This window comes from Nothobranchius furzeri, chromosome 11 (assembly GCF_043380555.1).
Source record: "Nothobranchius furzeri strain GRZ-AD chromosome 11, NfurGRZ-RIMD1, whole genome shotgun sequence".
NCBI lineage: Eukaryota > Metazoa > Chordata > Actinopteri > Cyprinodontiformes > Nothobranchiidae > Nothobranchius > Nothobranchius furzeri.
Window position 1 is genome coordinate 55798015 of NC_091751.1, and position 18732 is coordinate 55816746.

General features: G+C 42.4%; 1 protein-coding gene across 15 annotated transcripts in view; it reads left to right on the forward strand.

Moving 5' to 3' along the window:
- LOC107384033 (muscleblind-like protein 1) overlaps positions 1–18732 on the forward strand; it is a 38281-nt gene that overhangs the window by 10625 nt on the left and 8924 nt on the right. For 13 of the 15 annotated variants that reach the window (XM_070541698.1, XM_070541699.1, XM_070541701.1 and 10 more), the window contains exon 1: positions 2017–2422. The exons of the other annotated variants lie outside the window; for them this stretch is intronic. In XM_070541698.1, the coding sequence (XP_070397799.1) occupies positions 2249–2422 (174 nt within the window). In that variant the 5' untranslated portion in view covers positions 2017–2248. Of the gene's footprint in view, positions 1–2016; positions 2423–18732 lie in introns of those variants that run through there. 15 annotated transcript variants of the gene reach the window in all.

The window sequence follows — 18732 nt, forward strand, 5'->3', positions numbered from 1 at the left end:
GTGATATGGAGCCCAAGGGTCCCGGGGAACACGGGATCGCTGATGAACAGCAGCCATGGTCGGCCATTTTACTGGAGTGAAGATGAAATGATGAAAGATTTGATGTAAACAAGAGTTCATGGGAACAGAAACATACCCTAGGCTGTGTAAACAAAAACATGGCACAGGGAGGGTTTTTCATTCCACAAAAAGACAAGAGCCAAGTTAACCTCAGTCTAAAGTTATATTTTTTAATGTTTTGATTAAATCCATTGCAAAAACTTTCCTAAAAGGGTAATTTTCCTTCAATAAATAGTTTAATTGTGTGTGTAGCAGGTTATTTTTTTACATGCACCTTGCAAAGCAACAACAGGACCGTTGTAATATTTGCATATAATCGTGCTGCTGCTCCAAAGGTCACCTCAGTTCTGGAGCTCCTTTAGGGGTCATCTAAGGTAATAAACACCAAAGTTGTATTCTTCCCTTCCTCTCTGTCTGTCTGTCTCTGAGCACGTGATGCGTCCATGTTGGTGGGTCGTTGTGGCTCGTGCTTCTCCAGGGTGCTGATTGGCTGTGCTGTAGGGTTAGCGGCGTTGCTAAAAGTGCACATGTTTTCATGGAAAAGTGATTTCTCCGCAAGGGTGTGGCGCCTCACGCCGGCTGCATGATAAGAGCAGAATGGGCCCCCCCAGAGCACAATCATGCAAATTCCCCTCCAACATCAAAAATATGTAACACTCAAAGTCTTTAGTAAAAACACCTGCCTTTCTTCTTTGAAAGTGACAAAGTTGGCATTATAATTAGACGCCTGTCGTATGTTTTGTAATGTTGGTGTTTTTGCTTCCCTAAAATACTCTCTAAGAATGATCTTTTAAGAGCTGCTGCATGACAGATTGATTTACTACCTGTTTATGAGGCAGCAAGTGGCCATAGAGATGTTAAACAGAGTGATAATTTCAGCCTGTGTGCGTTTTTCTCTGGCAGCAGGCAGGTCAGCCTCCTGTTGGCTCCTCCCCCTGCCCTCACCTGGCCCTTAGCCCAGAATGTTGCTGCAACTGTGCAGGCTCTCATTGGTTCCCACTCTCACAAGACTTCACAAGAAAAGAAATGACTAAACTGTTCTCCCTCATGCCCTGCCTCAACTTCCCCCTTCTTTGCTTTCACTCTCTTCCTCTCTCTTTCACCTCCAAGTGCATTAATAATGGCCGGCCTCGCCACACCGGGTTGCAAGTGACACAGGAGTCGATCCGATTCTGTCCTGCGTCGATTGGAAGAGGCGGATAGTTGTGAATAGACGCTTTGTGCTGTTTTGTGTGTGAGTATGAGTGCTGTGGCGCGATGAGCGTGTGTGTGTGCAATGTGTGTTTAGAGTGCAAGGCAGGGTGAAAGTTTCATTAGTTTCAGCTGACACCCCTGCATTTTTAACATTTTTACATGTTCCTCATTTGCAAAGCTGCATTGTGTTGCAGTGGCATGACCTAAAAGATGCAGCAGATTCTTAAAAAAAAAAGCTGGACAACTTGTTTTTATGTGAAACGTTAGACTAATCTGTCTCTCCCGCCGTTCTATCTCCCTCTCTCCTCAGAGGAAGTGCCTTCCCTGATGTCTGCTGCAGCTTTGACCTGCTTCTACAGCTGAAGCTCCACCCTCCCCCCCTCGCTCGCTCGCTTGCTGCCTCAGTAATACGAGTATAAAGGACAGCGACCGCACCCTCGTCTCTGCCTAAGCTCCAACTTGCCCCTGCTCAACCATCACCATCCACCGCTGCACACAGCTGGACTCCAGCCTCAGCTCTCCTCGCCGGACAGCCACACCCCCTCCCCAAACCCACACCCAGCTGCTCATCACCAGCTGACCAGCCTTACCACTGCAGCCCAGCACACCACCAGGCCCACGCAGCATTTCACACACCTTGCCTTTCACCATCGCCTTTGACCCTCGAAGCCTCCGCTCAGTGTCCTTAATCATTCTGAAGCAGACTGTCACCTTCGTTGCCTGCTTCATCGCACCTAACCAGAGGGCTTTCAGTAGTAGATGAGTAAGCAATAAAGAGACGGAAGGAAGCCAAAAGGAGGCGTCTCGATAAAATGACTCATTAACATCCACAACAAATATTGTCCTGCAACATTTCATTTTGGAAAAAGAGCTCTCTCAATCTACTGATTCTTTTTAGACTCTTAAGGTTGTGGAAAAACAAACACTAGAAGAACTTTTCCCACACAGTTCTGCAAGGAATACTCCTTTTTTAAAAGATAACAAGAGCATTGCCATGGCGATAAACATAGCACATATCCGGGACACAAAGTGGCTGACACTGGAGGTATGCCGGGAGTTTCAGAGGGGCACCTGCTCGCGCTCCGACCAAGAGTGCAAGTTCGCTCATCCGGCCAAGAGCTGCCAGGTGGACAACGGACGGGTGATCGCATGCTTCGACTCGCTAAAGGTAAGACGGGAAAATGGTGTGAAGGAAGTGGGGAGGTCATATAAACTCAGGCAGTTTGAGGAACTGTAGAATTGCAAAATTGAAGTGTTCTACATCTGGCCACAACATGTGCTCATCTTAGAACTGCCTATTTCCGGTCATGTGACTGAAGTCAAAAGGGGGAGGAGGAATGCTGCTTTGTTTTCAGTTCAGGAAGCAGTTTTCTGATGTTTCATTAAAGCACAAAGAGCCTTAAAGGGAATTCAGATGTTAACCTTTACAGTAACTGCTCTTATTGATGATTACGCTGCAGTACTAATCACATTTACCCGTTAGTGAAAAACGCTGCAGCAGCCCAGAAATCTAGACGGACAGCAGCAGAAGCTGAATGATTTTGCTCTGTGTGTATAAATTCACATATCGGCTGACTTTCCAGGCAAGTTCTGCTGTGTTTAGACAGAAAGGCACATACACACAAACACACATGGGTGTCCTTTATGTTTCACATCTTAACTGCTAAAGAGGAGCTTGGTGATAGCGTCACCATGGAGCTCTCACTCACTCAAACCACTTCCTGTGCAAAGGCCTGAGGGCTGTCCACAGGGGAGCTGTGTGAGTGTCTCTGAGCATGTTTGTGTTTTTGAGCACAGTTTGGGGCAGATTTAGGAAACAGAATGCAGCCATTTTCCATTTTTAGATAGCAGGAAAACAAACACCTATATTTTCTATCACTCTCTCACAGCCGCTCTTTCAAACGAAGCTCTCTAGAGATGGGCAAACCTCAAACCAAAGTTTGTAGTATTAACATATGCACACAATGGTCTGGCTGTGTGATATTTGTTTTTATTCTATCCTGCAAACACTGGTGACTTGTTGTCATCGTGTGTGTGTGTGAGCAGTTTAGGATTCAAGATGAGAACAAGATGTAGAAGTTGATCCAGGAAACTGTGTTTGCAGACAATCCTGCATGGGTGCAAGCTTATTTTTAAATAAACATCTTTAGTGCAGATTCCATAGATTTGGTTTATATCTGTTGCCACCATATTCTTACAGGTTTTCACATGAGGTAATATTCTGCATGAGGTCATTTATTTCCCCTTCTCTCTGTGCTTCAGAGACACTAATGTCTTCTTGGGAATGAATAACAGGAGTAAAATGTTATAAATAGCCACAGACATGTTGGACAGCACTGCAAAAAAGAAGAAAAGCTGGAATCTTTTAACAGAAGCTACAAAGGCATGAAGCAATATTCTCCCAACTGTTTGGAGGTCACAGTCCCTTCAGTTCTGAGGTCTGATCCACGAGCTAAAGGATACTGATGTGTGTTGAGGTGTTTTGATTGTCATTCACACTGAAGTAAAGGTCACCAAGAGAAAGTTGCTGTTCGAAGTACCCAAGGGGCCTATTTTACCAGTTTGGACTCATTTTCAGATGGATTTCTGCTTTTTATAGCTAAGCAATGCTCTTTTTTTTTAACCGCTTGTCCTATTTTTTTCATCTTATTATAAAAAGCAGAGCAGGTTTCTAAAAGCCCACAGCAGCAGCAAAAAAAAAAAAGAAAGTAGAGTAAAAAAACAGAACAAGAAGATTTGAATTTGTTGTTTACAGTCACACACAAATAAGACCACAAACAGCTGCACGTTTGGCGAGATCTGTCGTCCTACTTTGCTTTAAAACAGCTGAAATGGGGCAAAATCTTTGATCGGTGTAACATGAAGCCATATTGCTCTCCTTTACTAGGCTTGCACACATCCGTGGACCCTCTTGGACATGTGCACAGGCTCTAGCCCATGAGAGAGGATCGACCTTCTTCTTGAGAAGTATATAATTAGAACAGGTCTCACATGATCACCAGTGCATAGCTGAGCAGGTCACACCCAAACCAAGTCAGTTCCCTTACTCACTGTCTCTTTTTAGCTTGTGTTTTTAATGTTACACACACAGAAAACACACACTTGTGCTCTTGTGGTGTTGGTCTTGGTCTTGGACCAGTGCGTTTGTGCACGAATGGGTGTTGACCAGCCTTAGACCTGGCCTTAACCCCAAAGTACGGCCCTTTCTGTTGCCTATCTATCTGGCTGGTACAGCACAGACAGCTCAGCTATGTTGAAACAGGGTAAATATTTGGAGAGAGATAATGGCCGCCTGGACTCCCAGATTTAAAAATCAGCTTTCAAACGTTGCCTGTTGATGATTAACTTAAGAGTAGATATTTTAGGTGTGATACAATCATTTAGAATCAGAGTAAACCGTGTGCTTATTACAAAAAAAGTCCTATAGATCGTAGTTTATTTAACAAGGCAGGTGGGAAAGTGTGAGTTTAAGATATTTTAATGGAGATTTGACTTTTATGTTTAAGTGTTACGTCTCGTGTTCAGGGTCTCTTTATGCACCACCGAGTTCCTAATATGATCTGATGGTTCATATTAGAGCTGCAGAAGCACAGGAAGTAATGACTGCCTCATTAAGAATGAGTGCGGTCTGATCTGAGTTACTCTCTGCCGTGAATCAACTTGTTCTCACTTGCTTTGGTTCTCTATGTCCCGCTCTGTCTACTTTTTGCTTCATTTAGTTCAGGCCCCACCCCTTTAAATGCACAGTTCACGTCTTTCCCCAGCCACGGACACTCGTCGATGTGTGTAAACCTCTGTAGCAGGTGTTTACGAGGAATGAGGTGACATCGGGTGTGTTATGTGAGAGGATTAGCCTGAAGATGAAGTTTATTTAATCTTTAGTCTTTTCTTTTAGACATAAAACTTATTTTATTTGTTGGAATCCTATATGAGAAAAAGAGCCCAAACTGATGTTTTTGTTTGTGTTTCTATGTTTTGATTGTGTTTATGTAGCCTTTGCGTTAGTTTTAGATTGAATTGCGTTCATACATTATTTTATGAGTGACTAGACTTTTTTTGTCCCACAATGGGGAAATGTACACATTAAAGTAACTCAGAGCAGCTTCCTGCTCCTCCGCCCTACTGGTTGAAAGTAAAATTACAGTTTCTGTAACTAGTGCTAGCAACGAGCTAACAGTAGCATGAGTCACCTAATACTAAATAAAACTACAAAGTTAAAAGATCCCCACTGTTGGAGAGAAAAAAATATTACTCATAAGTCCAGTAGCAACAAAGCCAGATCATCCGTGTTTTTGTAGCCTCCTTTAGCTTCCCCAAACTAGTGTAGGCTGCGCCGATGTTCTCCCTGGTTTTAGCTCTTTGCTTCACCTCCGAAGACATTACTCTCTTACCCCAAAATTCCACTATCTCCGCTCCGCTCCGGCACGAACTCCGCAGCAAAATCGGTCCTGTTGTAGTCAATCAGAGCCGTTCCACAACTGCGGCTGTGCGGCGCAGTGCGCCGCCCGCCGTTCCGCCATCCGGCAAAAATAGGATCGATTCTATTTTTGCCGGACGCCGGAGCACCTCCGCAGTCAATGGACAGAAATCACAACCGCCCAACAGGAAAAGGAGCAAGCACAACTTCCGTCATTTCACAATAAATCGATGGGCTGAACTTTAAATGCACAAAAATAAGCCATAAATACAGTTTCTACCATCAAAGTAGTCACCCTTTGTTGATCCAAACACTGCTGATCTCTCAACACAAATGATGGGCAGATTAAACAGTTCATTTCGATGCTTCTCCCACACAACGGGTGTTTGGATCTAACTTCCGTGTTTATTGCTCTGACTGTATCGCAAGATCTCGAAAATCCCGCGCATGCCTGTTTGCGCACCTCAGGTGTCCGCACCGGTGCGGAGCCGTTGTAGAGCGGGTACAGTATAATTTGAGTTTGGAAGCAAGCGGCAGCGGAAAGCGGGGCCAGAGCGGAGTGGGGATAGTGGAATTTTGGGGTTACTTGTACTTCCAGACTCTGCTATGATACCAACAAAAATAGCTTCTTTTTCTTCTTCTTGTGATTTTTATTGACGATTGTCGAACTGAAAATGCTAACCTCCAGTATTACAGCTAACAGCCGTAAAGCAGGTCCCCCTATAGGACACCTACCTGCTCCACATAACTATCTAGTACGGTTTCTGGTCGGCAGAGGGCTGCAGAGTGGTGTCAAATATGAAACTGTTCAAATTTCTATTTCTATCTAGGGATGTCTGATATTATTGGCCAATATTTGCCCTAAAATGTAATATCGGAAAACATTGGTATCGTTTTTGCTCCTTAGTGACCCAACTTTTACATATCACTACCCATCAAACGCTTTGGCTTCATCTCATCTCTTTCAAAATGCCAAAATATGACATATCTGCGGTTTAGGTTTTGAGATATTTTAGTTTTATTTGGCACAGCTTGTGAATAATTAGTGTAGTGAGGATCAAATAGCAGTATCGGTTCATTTCTAATACTGACCTTCTGATTCTGGTGTTATTGGTGCTACACTTGTACCCAACTCCCGTTCACACTGGAGGGATTTGTGTGTGGAGCACAGTAATCCAGGCTTACACACTCACACACTAAACCACACAGAGACACCCTTTGGGGTTCTCGCTTTATGGTGCGTGTGCATCCTTGTCACATCAGTGTAGCTTTGCATCTTTGCCTGTGAGCTTATGTGACGGAAGATCAGCTACAACAGTCTTTTCTTTTCCGTGTCAGCCATCCCTGTCCCGCCGTCACACTGGGCCCATTATAGCACCACTGATACAATGATTACTTTGCTATAGCTGCTGTTCCTGTGTCTCACTTATACACACACAAACCCCAAATAGCCTCATGGGTTGCTTGGCTTCACCAGCTGGAAAATAGCACCAGATCCAAGCAGATGTAGCCACATAAACACTATGCATGAAGTCTTGTGCTTTTATCAGACGTTTTGATGTGCTTTTGTTTGCACTGACGCGTTTATCTTAGGGTTTTATTGGATACTTGTTCATTTACTTTCATGCAATAATGTAAAAAGAGCAGAAACTGTGGGAATTTTAGCTACCAACTCTTTATTTAAATGGCTTAAATGAGTTGTAGTTGCATCTGAAATAATATTTTAACACTTGTATTTACAGTGATTTGTGTGAATTAGTAGCTTGTAAATTTTGTGAACGCAGACAATTTCTGCCTGTTACAGAAAATAGATATTAACAATTTTTTTGCTTACTTTTAAAATGAGACCTTTTCCCGTTCTCATTTAATTTCTTTTCACTCAACATGTGAACATGAATCCACCCTGTCACCACTGCTATTTTCTTCCCATTAGAAAAATGAGAGATGAGCTCAAGGGCACGGCTTTTCGCTTTAGCCTCAACTCTCTTAACACCTTTTCTCTTTGCCTCTCCCTCCTGCCGGCTGTTGGGCTCATCAGTCTTTTTCTTCTGCCCCCTTTTCTCTTAGCAGAAGCGAAGATATTTTTAAGTTTATTCCAGACGCTACGCTGTGGCTTTTTTGAAAGCTAATTTTAAAATGTATAGAATCTTAAAAGGCTTTGATGAACTTTGTTGAATGAAAAATGTAGTCATCAGACTTCTGATTGTTATCACAAGAAAAACATATATAAATATGATTAATTAATTTCACATTCTTTATTTTAGACATGTTATTATGCAAAGAGACTCATTTTATTCTTTTTTTATTTGCTTATTTATTTACAAATCAATAATTTTTTTATTTTTTTAAGTGTTTAAAGTCAATGTTTTATTTTATTGTTTGTGAAGTCATATTAATCCTAAATAGCTTGGTGAAATAAAAAAATGCGCCCTAAATAAAAGTTGGGATTCAAATGGCTTTAATTAAACTTTTTTAATTATAATTTTCTTTTCTTTTTGTATTTTATTTAAGAAAAAAATTTGTTTTTATTCAATAACTTATAGCATGAAGTCAATAACAATGACAATAATTTTCTCAAGAAAAATTCTTGAGAGAAAAAATGAGCCTAAACTATGTGGCAGAACGAGGAGGAAAAAGGATTTGAAGGCATCGTCCTTGCACTGCTGCCAAGCCCAAAGGAGATAATCACACGTAGAAACAGGATTAGGATGGCTGACAGTAAGATTAGAGCTGCGGATAGGATTACCAGTCTGTGAGATGAGATTAGCAGAATGCACACCAGATTAAATCTGTTATTGCTGCAAACTAAATTAGTCATGAGTCCTGGTGTCGCACAACTCTGCAAAGAAAGGTGCCTTGCAGAAATGCTGATGGGTGGCAGAGGGGAGGGCAGAAAGTTGGGATCAAAGATCGGAAGATGTCTGATAGAGGAGATGGCTTTTAGAGTTTGTTAAACTGCATTGTGAATCTGCTCCTTTGAACCAACAATAACGAGATGAAAAGATGGCCTACTACACTTTTCACCTTTTCTCTCTGACCTGTTTCTGTTTCTCCACCACCCTCCACCCCCCCCCAAAAAAAGGTGCATATCCATGTTTTAAAAAGTATAGAGAGATTTGTATTATCAAACAACTTAAAACTAGAAGATGACTTGTAAAAGAATAAACAATATCTGAGTCATTGTTGACACTTAGCTGCCTTCTGGGCATTTGGGTTTTCAGCACATTGACTCTTCTTTTTAAATCCCATTGCAAAGTGTGCTGCAGAGATGAGGATGTAAAGTGTATCAGGTGGTTCCTCCTGCTCATTTTGGGTTTTCCTAAAATGCTGCTGCGCAGATCAATACCTGTTATTGCAATTAATGAAGCACTAACCTGGTTAGCCCTCACAAGAGGAGTGCAGAGTAAAGAGGGGAAACCAGATTATAGATCTGGGCTTAGTCTGGCTGAAGTCAAACCGAATTGGCCTACTCCTAATCAGGCTAAGGGACCAGATAATGCTGTTGGAAAACCAAATTTCTAAAAACAAAAAAATGCTCCGCATGTGAGCGACGTTCCAGGTCAGTCGAGTTGTGACCGGCCTGGGCAATCCCCCTGCAGAAAGTGACGAAACCACAGAAGTGGTCTTCTAACCCCAACTTCACACTAGAGGCATCGGCGCTTACTCGTGTGATTTGCTGTGTGCCAGTCCACACCGGTCGAGTCTAGCTGCAGAGTGCTTCTCCACCATCCTCCTCACCGGACTCGCGAGATCACAAAATCCCTCGAGAATACAAAGGTTGCAGTTTGTTTATGCCATCCACACAAGAAGGAGCTCACGTTTGATGTCACTGTTTGTTGTTGTATATAATGTTGTGCCCCTCCCCACAAGGATTAAAGCCACGAAGAACACCCTTGCATTTCTCGAAAGATGCTGGGAGTAAATAAGCCATCAGGTCACATGTGTTGATGTAATCTACATAGCATTGAAATTGCATCGCTGGAATTTTGAAAATTACTGGACGTTTTACACTGAAACGATGTGTGATTCCCTGTCTAGCCCAATGTTAACTGCAGAAATTGATGTGTCCCAGAAGCGGCTCGTGGCAAAAGTAGAAACTGATCCTATATTTAGCGACGCGGTGGGACGCACCTGAAATTTTTAGGCTGGTTTGAATCAACCCATCAAACTGCACAGTATGCACCAAATATACAGCGCTGTTGTTGTCAGTTCCTGCTTTTAGTTCACCTGCTTCTCTCTCACCAGCAGTTCTTTACTATTTATGTGTGGTGGTATATGTCACCACCTACCACGACTTCAAAGTGCTTGATTCTACGCAAACATTTACACAAACATCGGCTGCATGGTGGCGCAGTGGTTAGCACTGTTTCCTCGCAGCACGAAGGTTGCAGGTTCGAAACTCGGCTGCAGCCTTTCTGCGTGGAGTTGCGTGTTCTCCCCATGCATGCGTGGGTTTCCTCCGGGTACTCCGGTTTCCCCCACAGATCACAACATGCCCCATAGGTTATAAATTGTAAGTCGCTTTGGATAAAAGCGCCTGCCAAATAAATAAACATAAACATTTACACGCTGATGATGATGAGCTACAACGTAGCCACAGCTGCCCTGGCTCACACAGACGTAGGCCAGGTTGCCGAGCAAAGGCGCCACCGGTCCCTCCCACCCCCTCGCAGGGAGGGTGAAATATCTTTTGCAACAACTCACATGACTGCGAGAGCCTGGGTTTGAAACCTGCAACCAACTGATTACAGGCGAACTCTTAACCCCTGAGCCGCCATCGCCCAAGCAATTCTGCTTTTAATGAACATGTAAACTAGGATAAAGGCTCTGATTCTGGTTAAGGTTTTAGCTTGATGATTGCCATAGCACATATAACCACACTCACTGGTGCAGAAGCATCAGATGAAAGTGTGTTTGTGTGAGAAGAGATGGCAAAAGACGGCGGGGAGGGGGGGGGGGGGGGGCATGTCAGGAGATAAACAGAGAGGTCTAAGTTTGGATCCAGAACTCCTGTGTACGTGACATCTGACCTAGTGCATTTCTGAGAACCAACACTCTCAAGTGTGAATAACTTATTGCTTTACAGATGTGTGTCCTTACAGCTGAATTCACATTTGACTGTAAAAGCTGCAGTTTGCACGATATTGCTTAAAAAACATCAAAACACTACAATTTAGAATTTAAAAGTTTAACACCTCATCAGTCTAGCCCAATCACACTCCTGTGTGGTCCTGAAGCTGGTCCAGTCCATCGTCCTGCTGTTTTAGTGAGGGCGATAATGCGTCACTAGAGACTTATTGCAACTATTATCATAGAGTAACACTCCCTCGCCCCTCCATATCTCTGCAGGCCCCACTACATGTGGTAACATCAACTCTCTGACCACTAAAGCAACAGCGTGGATCAGCGTGTGTGTGTTTAGGCCCAGCAGGCTGATACAGACATAATCACAAGGGCATGGCTGCTTCGTGTTTATGGCCTGATAAAGAAACAGAAGCCACCTCACTAAGAAACACTCCCATCACATCTCCGGCACTCTCTTCATAACCTGTGACGACGAAAGCTTTGTAATTGTTGATTTTTTTTTTTCTTACTAGTATCACACTACTTTTTGGGTGTTTCAGCCTCACATTTTTGGACAGGCTACATATGAATAAGATGCCTAAAGGTTTGTTTGATATTTTCATATTCTGTCTCATATCAGACCCCACAGTAGAGCAAAAGACCAACCACTGGGCCGGTTCCCTTGAGTCTCCATCCTTCTCCAGCAGAACAAAGGTTCTTTGACTCGTGTGTGTGTGTGTGTGTGTGTGTGTGTGTGTGTGTGTGTGTGTGTGTGTGTTTGCGTGCGTGCGTGCGTGCGTGTGTGTGTGTGTGTGTGTGTGTGTGTGTGTGTGTGTGTGTGTGTGTGTGTGTGTGTGTGTGTTTGAGGAGAAAGGGCTTTCATCTCCGTATGTTTAGACAGAAGAGAACAGCGTAGCTTCACACCCCAAACCCCAGCACAGCTGAATAACATCACACCCCAGCACAGGAGACTCGTGAAGAAGAATGTAAATGTATTTTAGACTGCTTTTGAAAACTTTTAAAGATCTACTGTTCAGCGCTGCCATAAATTTTGTTCGGATTAGAAGATTTCAAAGCACAATAATAATTCTAATTTAATGGTCGGTGATCATCACAAGACAGATAAGAGACACATGATGCTAAAGAGTGAAATTAGTACATTTTGATCTCTTTGGGTCTGCAGATAATAAACAGAAAACATCAAATGTTTTTAAAATTGTTATTATTATTATTATTATTATTGTTATTATTATTATTATTATCATCATCATCATCATCATCATCACTGCTTGTCAAACCGCTCTGGTCAAGATAATTCTTAGTATTAAACTAATACAATGGTGGAAGTGAAGTGCCCGCCCTATAACTAGAGGGTTGCAAGTTCAAGCCCCATCTGTCACAGACATTTTGTCCTAGGGCAAGACATTTTACCTGCCTAGCCTGCCGGTGGTGGTCGGAAGGACCAGTGTCCTCTGTCAGTGTGCTCCAGGGCTGCTGTGGCTACAATGTAGCTCACCACCACCAGCGTGTGAATGTGTGCATCAATCGATGAATGACTATCCGTGTTGTAAAAGTGCCTTGGGGGGTTGTGGAACCCCAGAAAGTGCTATATCAAAAACAGGTCTTTTTAAAGTATTTTGACATAATTCTTTGCTTATTAAGGTTTAAAAATTCTAACATTTCAATATCCGCTTTGAGCTGCATGCCATTAATAAAATAGGCTATTTATAAATGTATTAATGATGCCATCTAAGCAAACGATGGATTTCAATTCAAGTGGAAAAAATGGTGCAAAGCATCTTTTGGAGACTGGAACTTTGTTGCTGCTGCTTTGAAGAAGTAGAACAATTTCTTTAGTTTGGAATCTTGCATCATTTAGAGGTCAGATGATTCAAAACCAAAAAAAGTTTCGGGCTGCAGAAGAAAAAGTTTAAACATATTTCTTGTGTTTTTCTCACTCTTAGTGTCACACATAAGATCACGTGCTTTTAAACATCTCTGCATGCTTCAGCTCCTCAAAAGGATGGGCTTTAGCCACACCCAGCATTCTTTACACACTGGTTTGTTGTTTGTTTAAACCATGGTTTAAACTCCACACGGTCACAAAAAACTGCGTGCGTGCGTTGCTGTGCGTGTGTGTGTTTGGATGTGAGACAGTTATAAGAAAGTGTGATCAGGGTGGGACATGTTATTACAGTGTATAATCAAGCAGCCTGCCCAGTAGCCAGCGGGATTATTGTTCCCAGTTTGGCTGGGACTTTGGCTGGTTTGATCCCAGCAGGACAAAAAAATAAAACAAACTTTTACTATTAATATGAACCTGACCTAGATTGACCCTGCTGCAACAAAAACACAAAGCAAAACAAAATAAATAAAAAAAAGAACACTATTTTTTATTTGAAAAGTATGTTTAAAAAGTGCTATGGGGAGCCTGATAGCTCTTTACCATCTCCTGGTCTGATACAGTCGGGTCTGGTTATTTTTGCACCGGTGTGTTCCGGTATTGGTCTGGAATGTTCAGGTGAGCGTTTCGATTGCAGTTTTGGTCATCGCATCGGCAGGCAGGGTTAAACGAACCGCCATGCACCATTTTACAAGTTGTGCAACTATTCCGTATTTCTGTGCTGCAATAAATGGTCTACAGAGATAAAGACAAAAACAAAAGCTTACCACATCCTCCAATGTGACTCCAGAGTGCAGTCTCTAAAGCCTGCCGCACACAAGAGCAAACTGCCTCAAATGATCGTATGCTCAGCAGATACCTCGCTGTGTGCGCCTGATTTTCAGAGTTTTCCACCTCTCGAGATGCTGAGGTGAACATCTGACCGGTTAGATATTTTTCCCCTCACGGGGGGAGGGGGGTGGGGGGTGGGGGGGGTAAAAACTCACCGTGTGCGCACTATGTGAGCCGCCGGCTGAGCCGAAATATTCTAGTGGTCAATCAAAGTGCGTTCTCCGCTCGCATGACCTCAAGATGTGTTCAGATGCAGCCCCCTGCCCTGTCTGCATGCCAGACAAATAAAACGGTACCTTAAGGATCGATGGGCCCACTGTTTCCATTACCCTCTCGAATGATGGTGGCGGCGACACCTCTTCCACAAAAAAAGTAGAGGCATTTCTTGCTTTTTCAGCTCTGTCTCCATTTTGTTTATTTTCTGACATGCAGACAGGGGGCTGCCATCTTGGGGTCATGTAAGTCCAAAGGCCTGCCTCGCTGCCTCAGCTATAAATGGCATCGAGAGCGTCGTAGCAACTCCGTGTATTTCTCCCAAAAAATCCACTCCGGCTGTTTCTGTTCTTAACCATTAACTACATTGGGCTTTAATTCTTCATCTGATCCTTCGTCTGCCATCCGCTGAGAAAAACCTTTCATACGCAATCCGTCTAGCTCCTCCTGTGGACTCTTACGATGTTGGTGAGAAATGTATGGAACTCTGAAGGTGACCAAAACTTGCTGCTAGAGGCTGTCATTTTTTCACATTCAGCTAATGAAAATACAAACAACGGAACCCCGTTTGTTTTGCTTGTTGCAAGTAGTGACGTATTTCTGTCAACCAATCAGCGGACTGTGTTGTTGCTGTGACATTAGCGCTCCAGAAATTTCAGAAGTGAGCAAAAAAAGCCCCTTGATCAGGTTGTCGATCCTTCCCATTCCATGCCAAACCGGTTGATGGAAATGAGGTATACGTCTCCTCTCTGCTCGTCTCAAAGTAACTACCAACCATCCTCAGTCCCCCCAGCCCTGCTGTCCCGCCCCTCCCGAACAGGCTCATTTTGTGCATTAGGAAGCCTTAGCCATGCAGTCATACATACACAAACACTCCACACCAGCAGATGTCTCCAACCACTTTATTCAGTCCCTCGGACACTCCTCGATCCACATGTTCAACTTAGTTCATGTAGAAAAAGACGCCTCCACTGCGTCTGCTACCGGTATATGTTAGAGGAGGAAAATGTCTGATTATCGATGCACTTCACCTGCTGTTGCGCACGCTCCCGCTGCCACATCTGCTCTGATGGGTTTCTGGTTACAGCTGCTTCTGCTGAGTGAAGCTTCTCAACCTGAGGCTCAGGTTGTGCTATAGCACAAGAACACCTGAGTAACATCAGCTCAGCTCAGAAGTAACACACCATCAGATGACCTCAAATTAAGAAAAAGGAGATGTGTTTGCAAAAGGCCTCTTCCATTGCTGAAAGAGGCTAATTTAATTTGTGCCTACTAAATTTTAAATCTAAATGACCCCAATAATAGTCATTTTGCAGTGGAGAGGGCCCCACATTCCCCCTTGAAACAAAAATAATCGTAGGCCTCCAGATGTTTGAAAGCCTTTCATTTTAATGAGTGAAGGGTCCAGGGCTTTCTGTTAAGTTAGAACGGTAAATGGTAAATGACCTGTATTTGATATAGCACCTTCTAGAGCCCTGGAACCCCCCAAGGTGCTTTACAACACAACCAGTCATTCACCCATTCACACACACATTCACACACTGGTGGGGATGAGCTACAATGTAGCCACAGCTGCCCTGGGGCGCACTGACAGAGGAGAGTTTGCCGAGCACTGGTGCCACTGGTCCCTCCGAACACCACCAGCAGGCAACGTGGGTTAAGTGTCTTGCCCAAGGACACAACGACAGCGACCGACTGAGCGGGGCTCGAACCTGCAACCGTCCGATTACGGGGCAAGCAATTAACTCCTGTGCCACCATCGCCCACAGAATAAATAAAAGAAGAAATATCTCCCCAGATTTGTGAAAAAATAAAAAACACAGGTGAATTGGAACGTTTTCCATCATCCCAGAGCTCATATGGGCTTTGATTACTATAATTTTGTCTTCAATAAGCCTCCCTCTAAACCTCCTCCTGTCTTCTATGGTAAAGTGTTTATATATCAGAGATTTTGTGCATAAACCTTCTTAAAAGTGTACGTTGCATATTCATAGCAGGCCACTGTGTGTTGTTTTTGCATGAGCGCAAAGATAAAAAAGATGTCAACATAACTCCTTTTTTATGTTTTTTTTTTCTCTGTCAGTTTCAAAAGGGGAAAACTATGTACAAAACACCCTTCAATCAGCATACAAAAGTATGTTGTAATTTTCAACATTATGAAGCGAAAAAGTTTAGCCCCCCCCCCACCCCCCCCACCCCCCATCTGCCTCTTTCACAAATCGCACACTGCGTGTATATGACACCATCACTGCTTCTTCTCTCCCCTAGCTTAGCTGCTACTTCCCACATGGCAAGATTTATCGAGGTTCTTTCCTCCTGAAGGAAGGTTTCGAAATTTGCTGAACTTACAGCCATTTTTTCCCACTTTTTTTCCACATCTGGTTCAATTACATGAATTTGGTGATTCACATTTGTAGTCCTGGACATTTACACAAAACCTAAAATAACTTTTGCCCCATTTGAAAATTATTGCTTTCTTGGCATCAGAATGAGTCTCTAAAATTCGCAGACATCATATGTGAAATCCATGGCACATAACAAACGGGATTAGCGTTTATAGCCCCATTGACTTGCATCCTTTCTCTCATTTTTCCGGGGACCTGTGGTCCAGAAGTAGATGGGCGTGACTTAGACTCCCTATAAAATTTTAATTGTTCCGATATTGGAAATATCTAAGTGTGTATCTTATACTTTGATGTGTAGATTTTGCAAACAAAATAACATTTTGGCATCAACACTGTTTAGTGATTCTTCATCATTTTATTATCACCATTTTTCTCCCTGTGCTCTGAGGCTTCCAGCGAGCCAGCTCATGAACATTTTATTTGCTAAATTTTATTTTAATATTGCCAGTATTGTGAGATAATATTCCCTATTCAGTCTGGCATCGAATCGAAGTCATAAAAGCTGGTTAGAGATGAGAAGTATTAAAGATGAATTTGTCTCCAATAACAATAATCTTTTTAATTAACATCAGTGACATAAAACCGTTTGGACATGGGACAAATTGAGGTGGCGTTCAGATACAGATGCACTTGAACTAATTATAGCTGCAGGGCATGTAGAAATTTTTTTTCTGCTGGCTGTCTCTGTCTGCTGGGTTTCAGGCAGATTCCAGCCGTCACAGAGCTGTGGCTGGCTGTTTGGTTGCTGTGGACACCATCTGTAGCTTCTCCTCAAGGCCACCTATGTCGCAGCAGGCACAGATATGATGCAACGGGGCGACGACTTCCTGTCTTCTCTGCCCCGCGTCTCTGCTTCTTTCTAACCTCCCTGCATTCGACAGCTTCCATTTAGCGCTTCTTCTTCTTTTACTGCAACTTCTAAAATTTCCCTGACGCAGCCTCCCTCTTGCTACAGAGTCCTCATGACTCTTGCTGTCATTTAGTTCTCCTTGTGTAGGCTGACGCTTCCACCTCATGGATCTGACTTTTTAGTATTTTTATTCAAAATGGCCGCCACTGCTTGTTATGGGCATTTGCATTAAATAATTTACCTCCAGGTGCAGATCTTTTATGCACAACTGCAGTGGTTAGTCCTCTCTGCCAGTGGCTGGGGTCAGATGGGGTAAAAGCAACATGAGCTTTTATGACTTTACAGCCAGCCCCGGCCTCTGCAAACACACACACACACTTTTCACCCCTTACTAATTAACGCTGTCACTTTCTGGACTGCTGCAGTTGACCTGCTTTTAACTTTTATTTTCCTCCCCTTTTACACAAGCGTCCAACACTGCAGCATGAAGACAGACATTTTCTGAAGGTTGCTTTAGTTTTCTTGTGTTGCAAGTTCTTTATAAATTAAACATTAAAATGTATTTACTGCATGTCTTTCTTATTTCACACACACACATCCAGTTTTAACATGAAAGCACATTTAGTCATATAAAGAAAGTAAGAAAAAATTATGTTCAGTTTTATTTTTAGATGTAAATCTGTCATCGATCTTTAAGAAAGTCAAAATCAGATTTTTGTCCTGCCCCTTCTTTGGTCCATAAATGCACCACCACTTGTGGTAATAACAGATCTTTCATGTGGAAGTGTTTAGTTTTTACTTTCAGCAACAAAATTTTAGGTCATTCAAAAAATTGCTAAATTTAAACAAGGATTCTGATAATTATAGCTGTTCGAGGAAAAATATCTAAATTGTGCAAAAATTGTGCTACAGCAGTTCAGATCTGTGCAAGATTTCATAGCAGCCATCAGTGCATCTCTCATTTTTATAAACATTAGTGAATTTAAATAAAATGTCATAAATGGACTCAAAAGTGATCAAAGCCTACTGGATGTGCAGCGCACCAGGCTAAAGACCAAAGGTGACAGATCATTTGCTGCTGTGGCTCCCAGACTCTCTCCCCCTGAGCCTGAGATCAGTGGACTCAGTGGTCTCCTTTAAAAAGCAGCTGAAAACTCACCTGTTCAGGTTAGCTTTTACCACCCTCACCTCATTCTGCTTTTTCTACCAATTCTGCCTTTCCCAGGATCCTCTTACAGGATACTTTTTTCTTATTTATTTTCTCTTTCATTACATTTTAAATTACATTTTTTTCTCATTTCTATGAAATTGTAATGATTTTAAAAAAGTCGTATTTATTTTTTTGTATTTTTGTTCTTGTGAAGCACCTCTTGTATTTTATCTTGAGAGGCGCTATATAAAAGATCGTTTTCTTTCTTTTCTTTTAAAGATTGCAAATGCAAGATTATTGCAACTATTTTATTTAGTCTATGAGGAAATGACAGTCAACTAAATAAAATGTAAACATGGTTTGTTTCATGTATTCTGTTTTCTATAAAACATGAAATTGTAACATTTTTATTATTTTGTTACTATCTTAATTAACCATTTCATTTCTATATTTTATTTCATTGTGATGCATTTTATTATTCAAGCCGTGCAGAAAATAATCCCTGAGACTGCCTGTAGGGTTTTGCAACATGAATTAGTATTCTGAGATGATGTTAGCCTGCTATTAGCTGCACGATCTGCAATATCTTCAAAAATAGCCCAGCAACAACCTGAGATGGAGACGAGTGAACAAAACAAAATATCT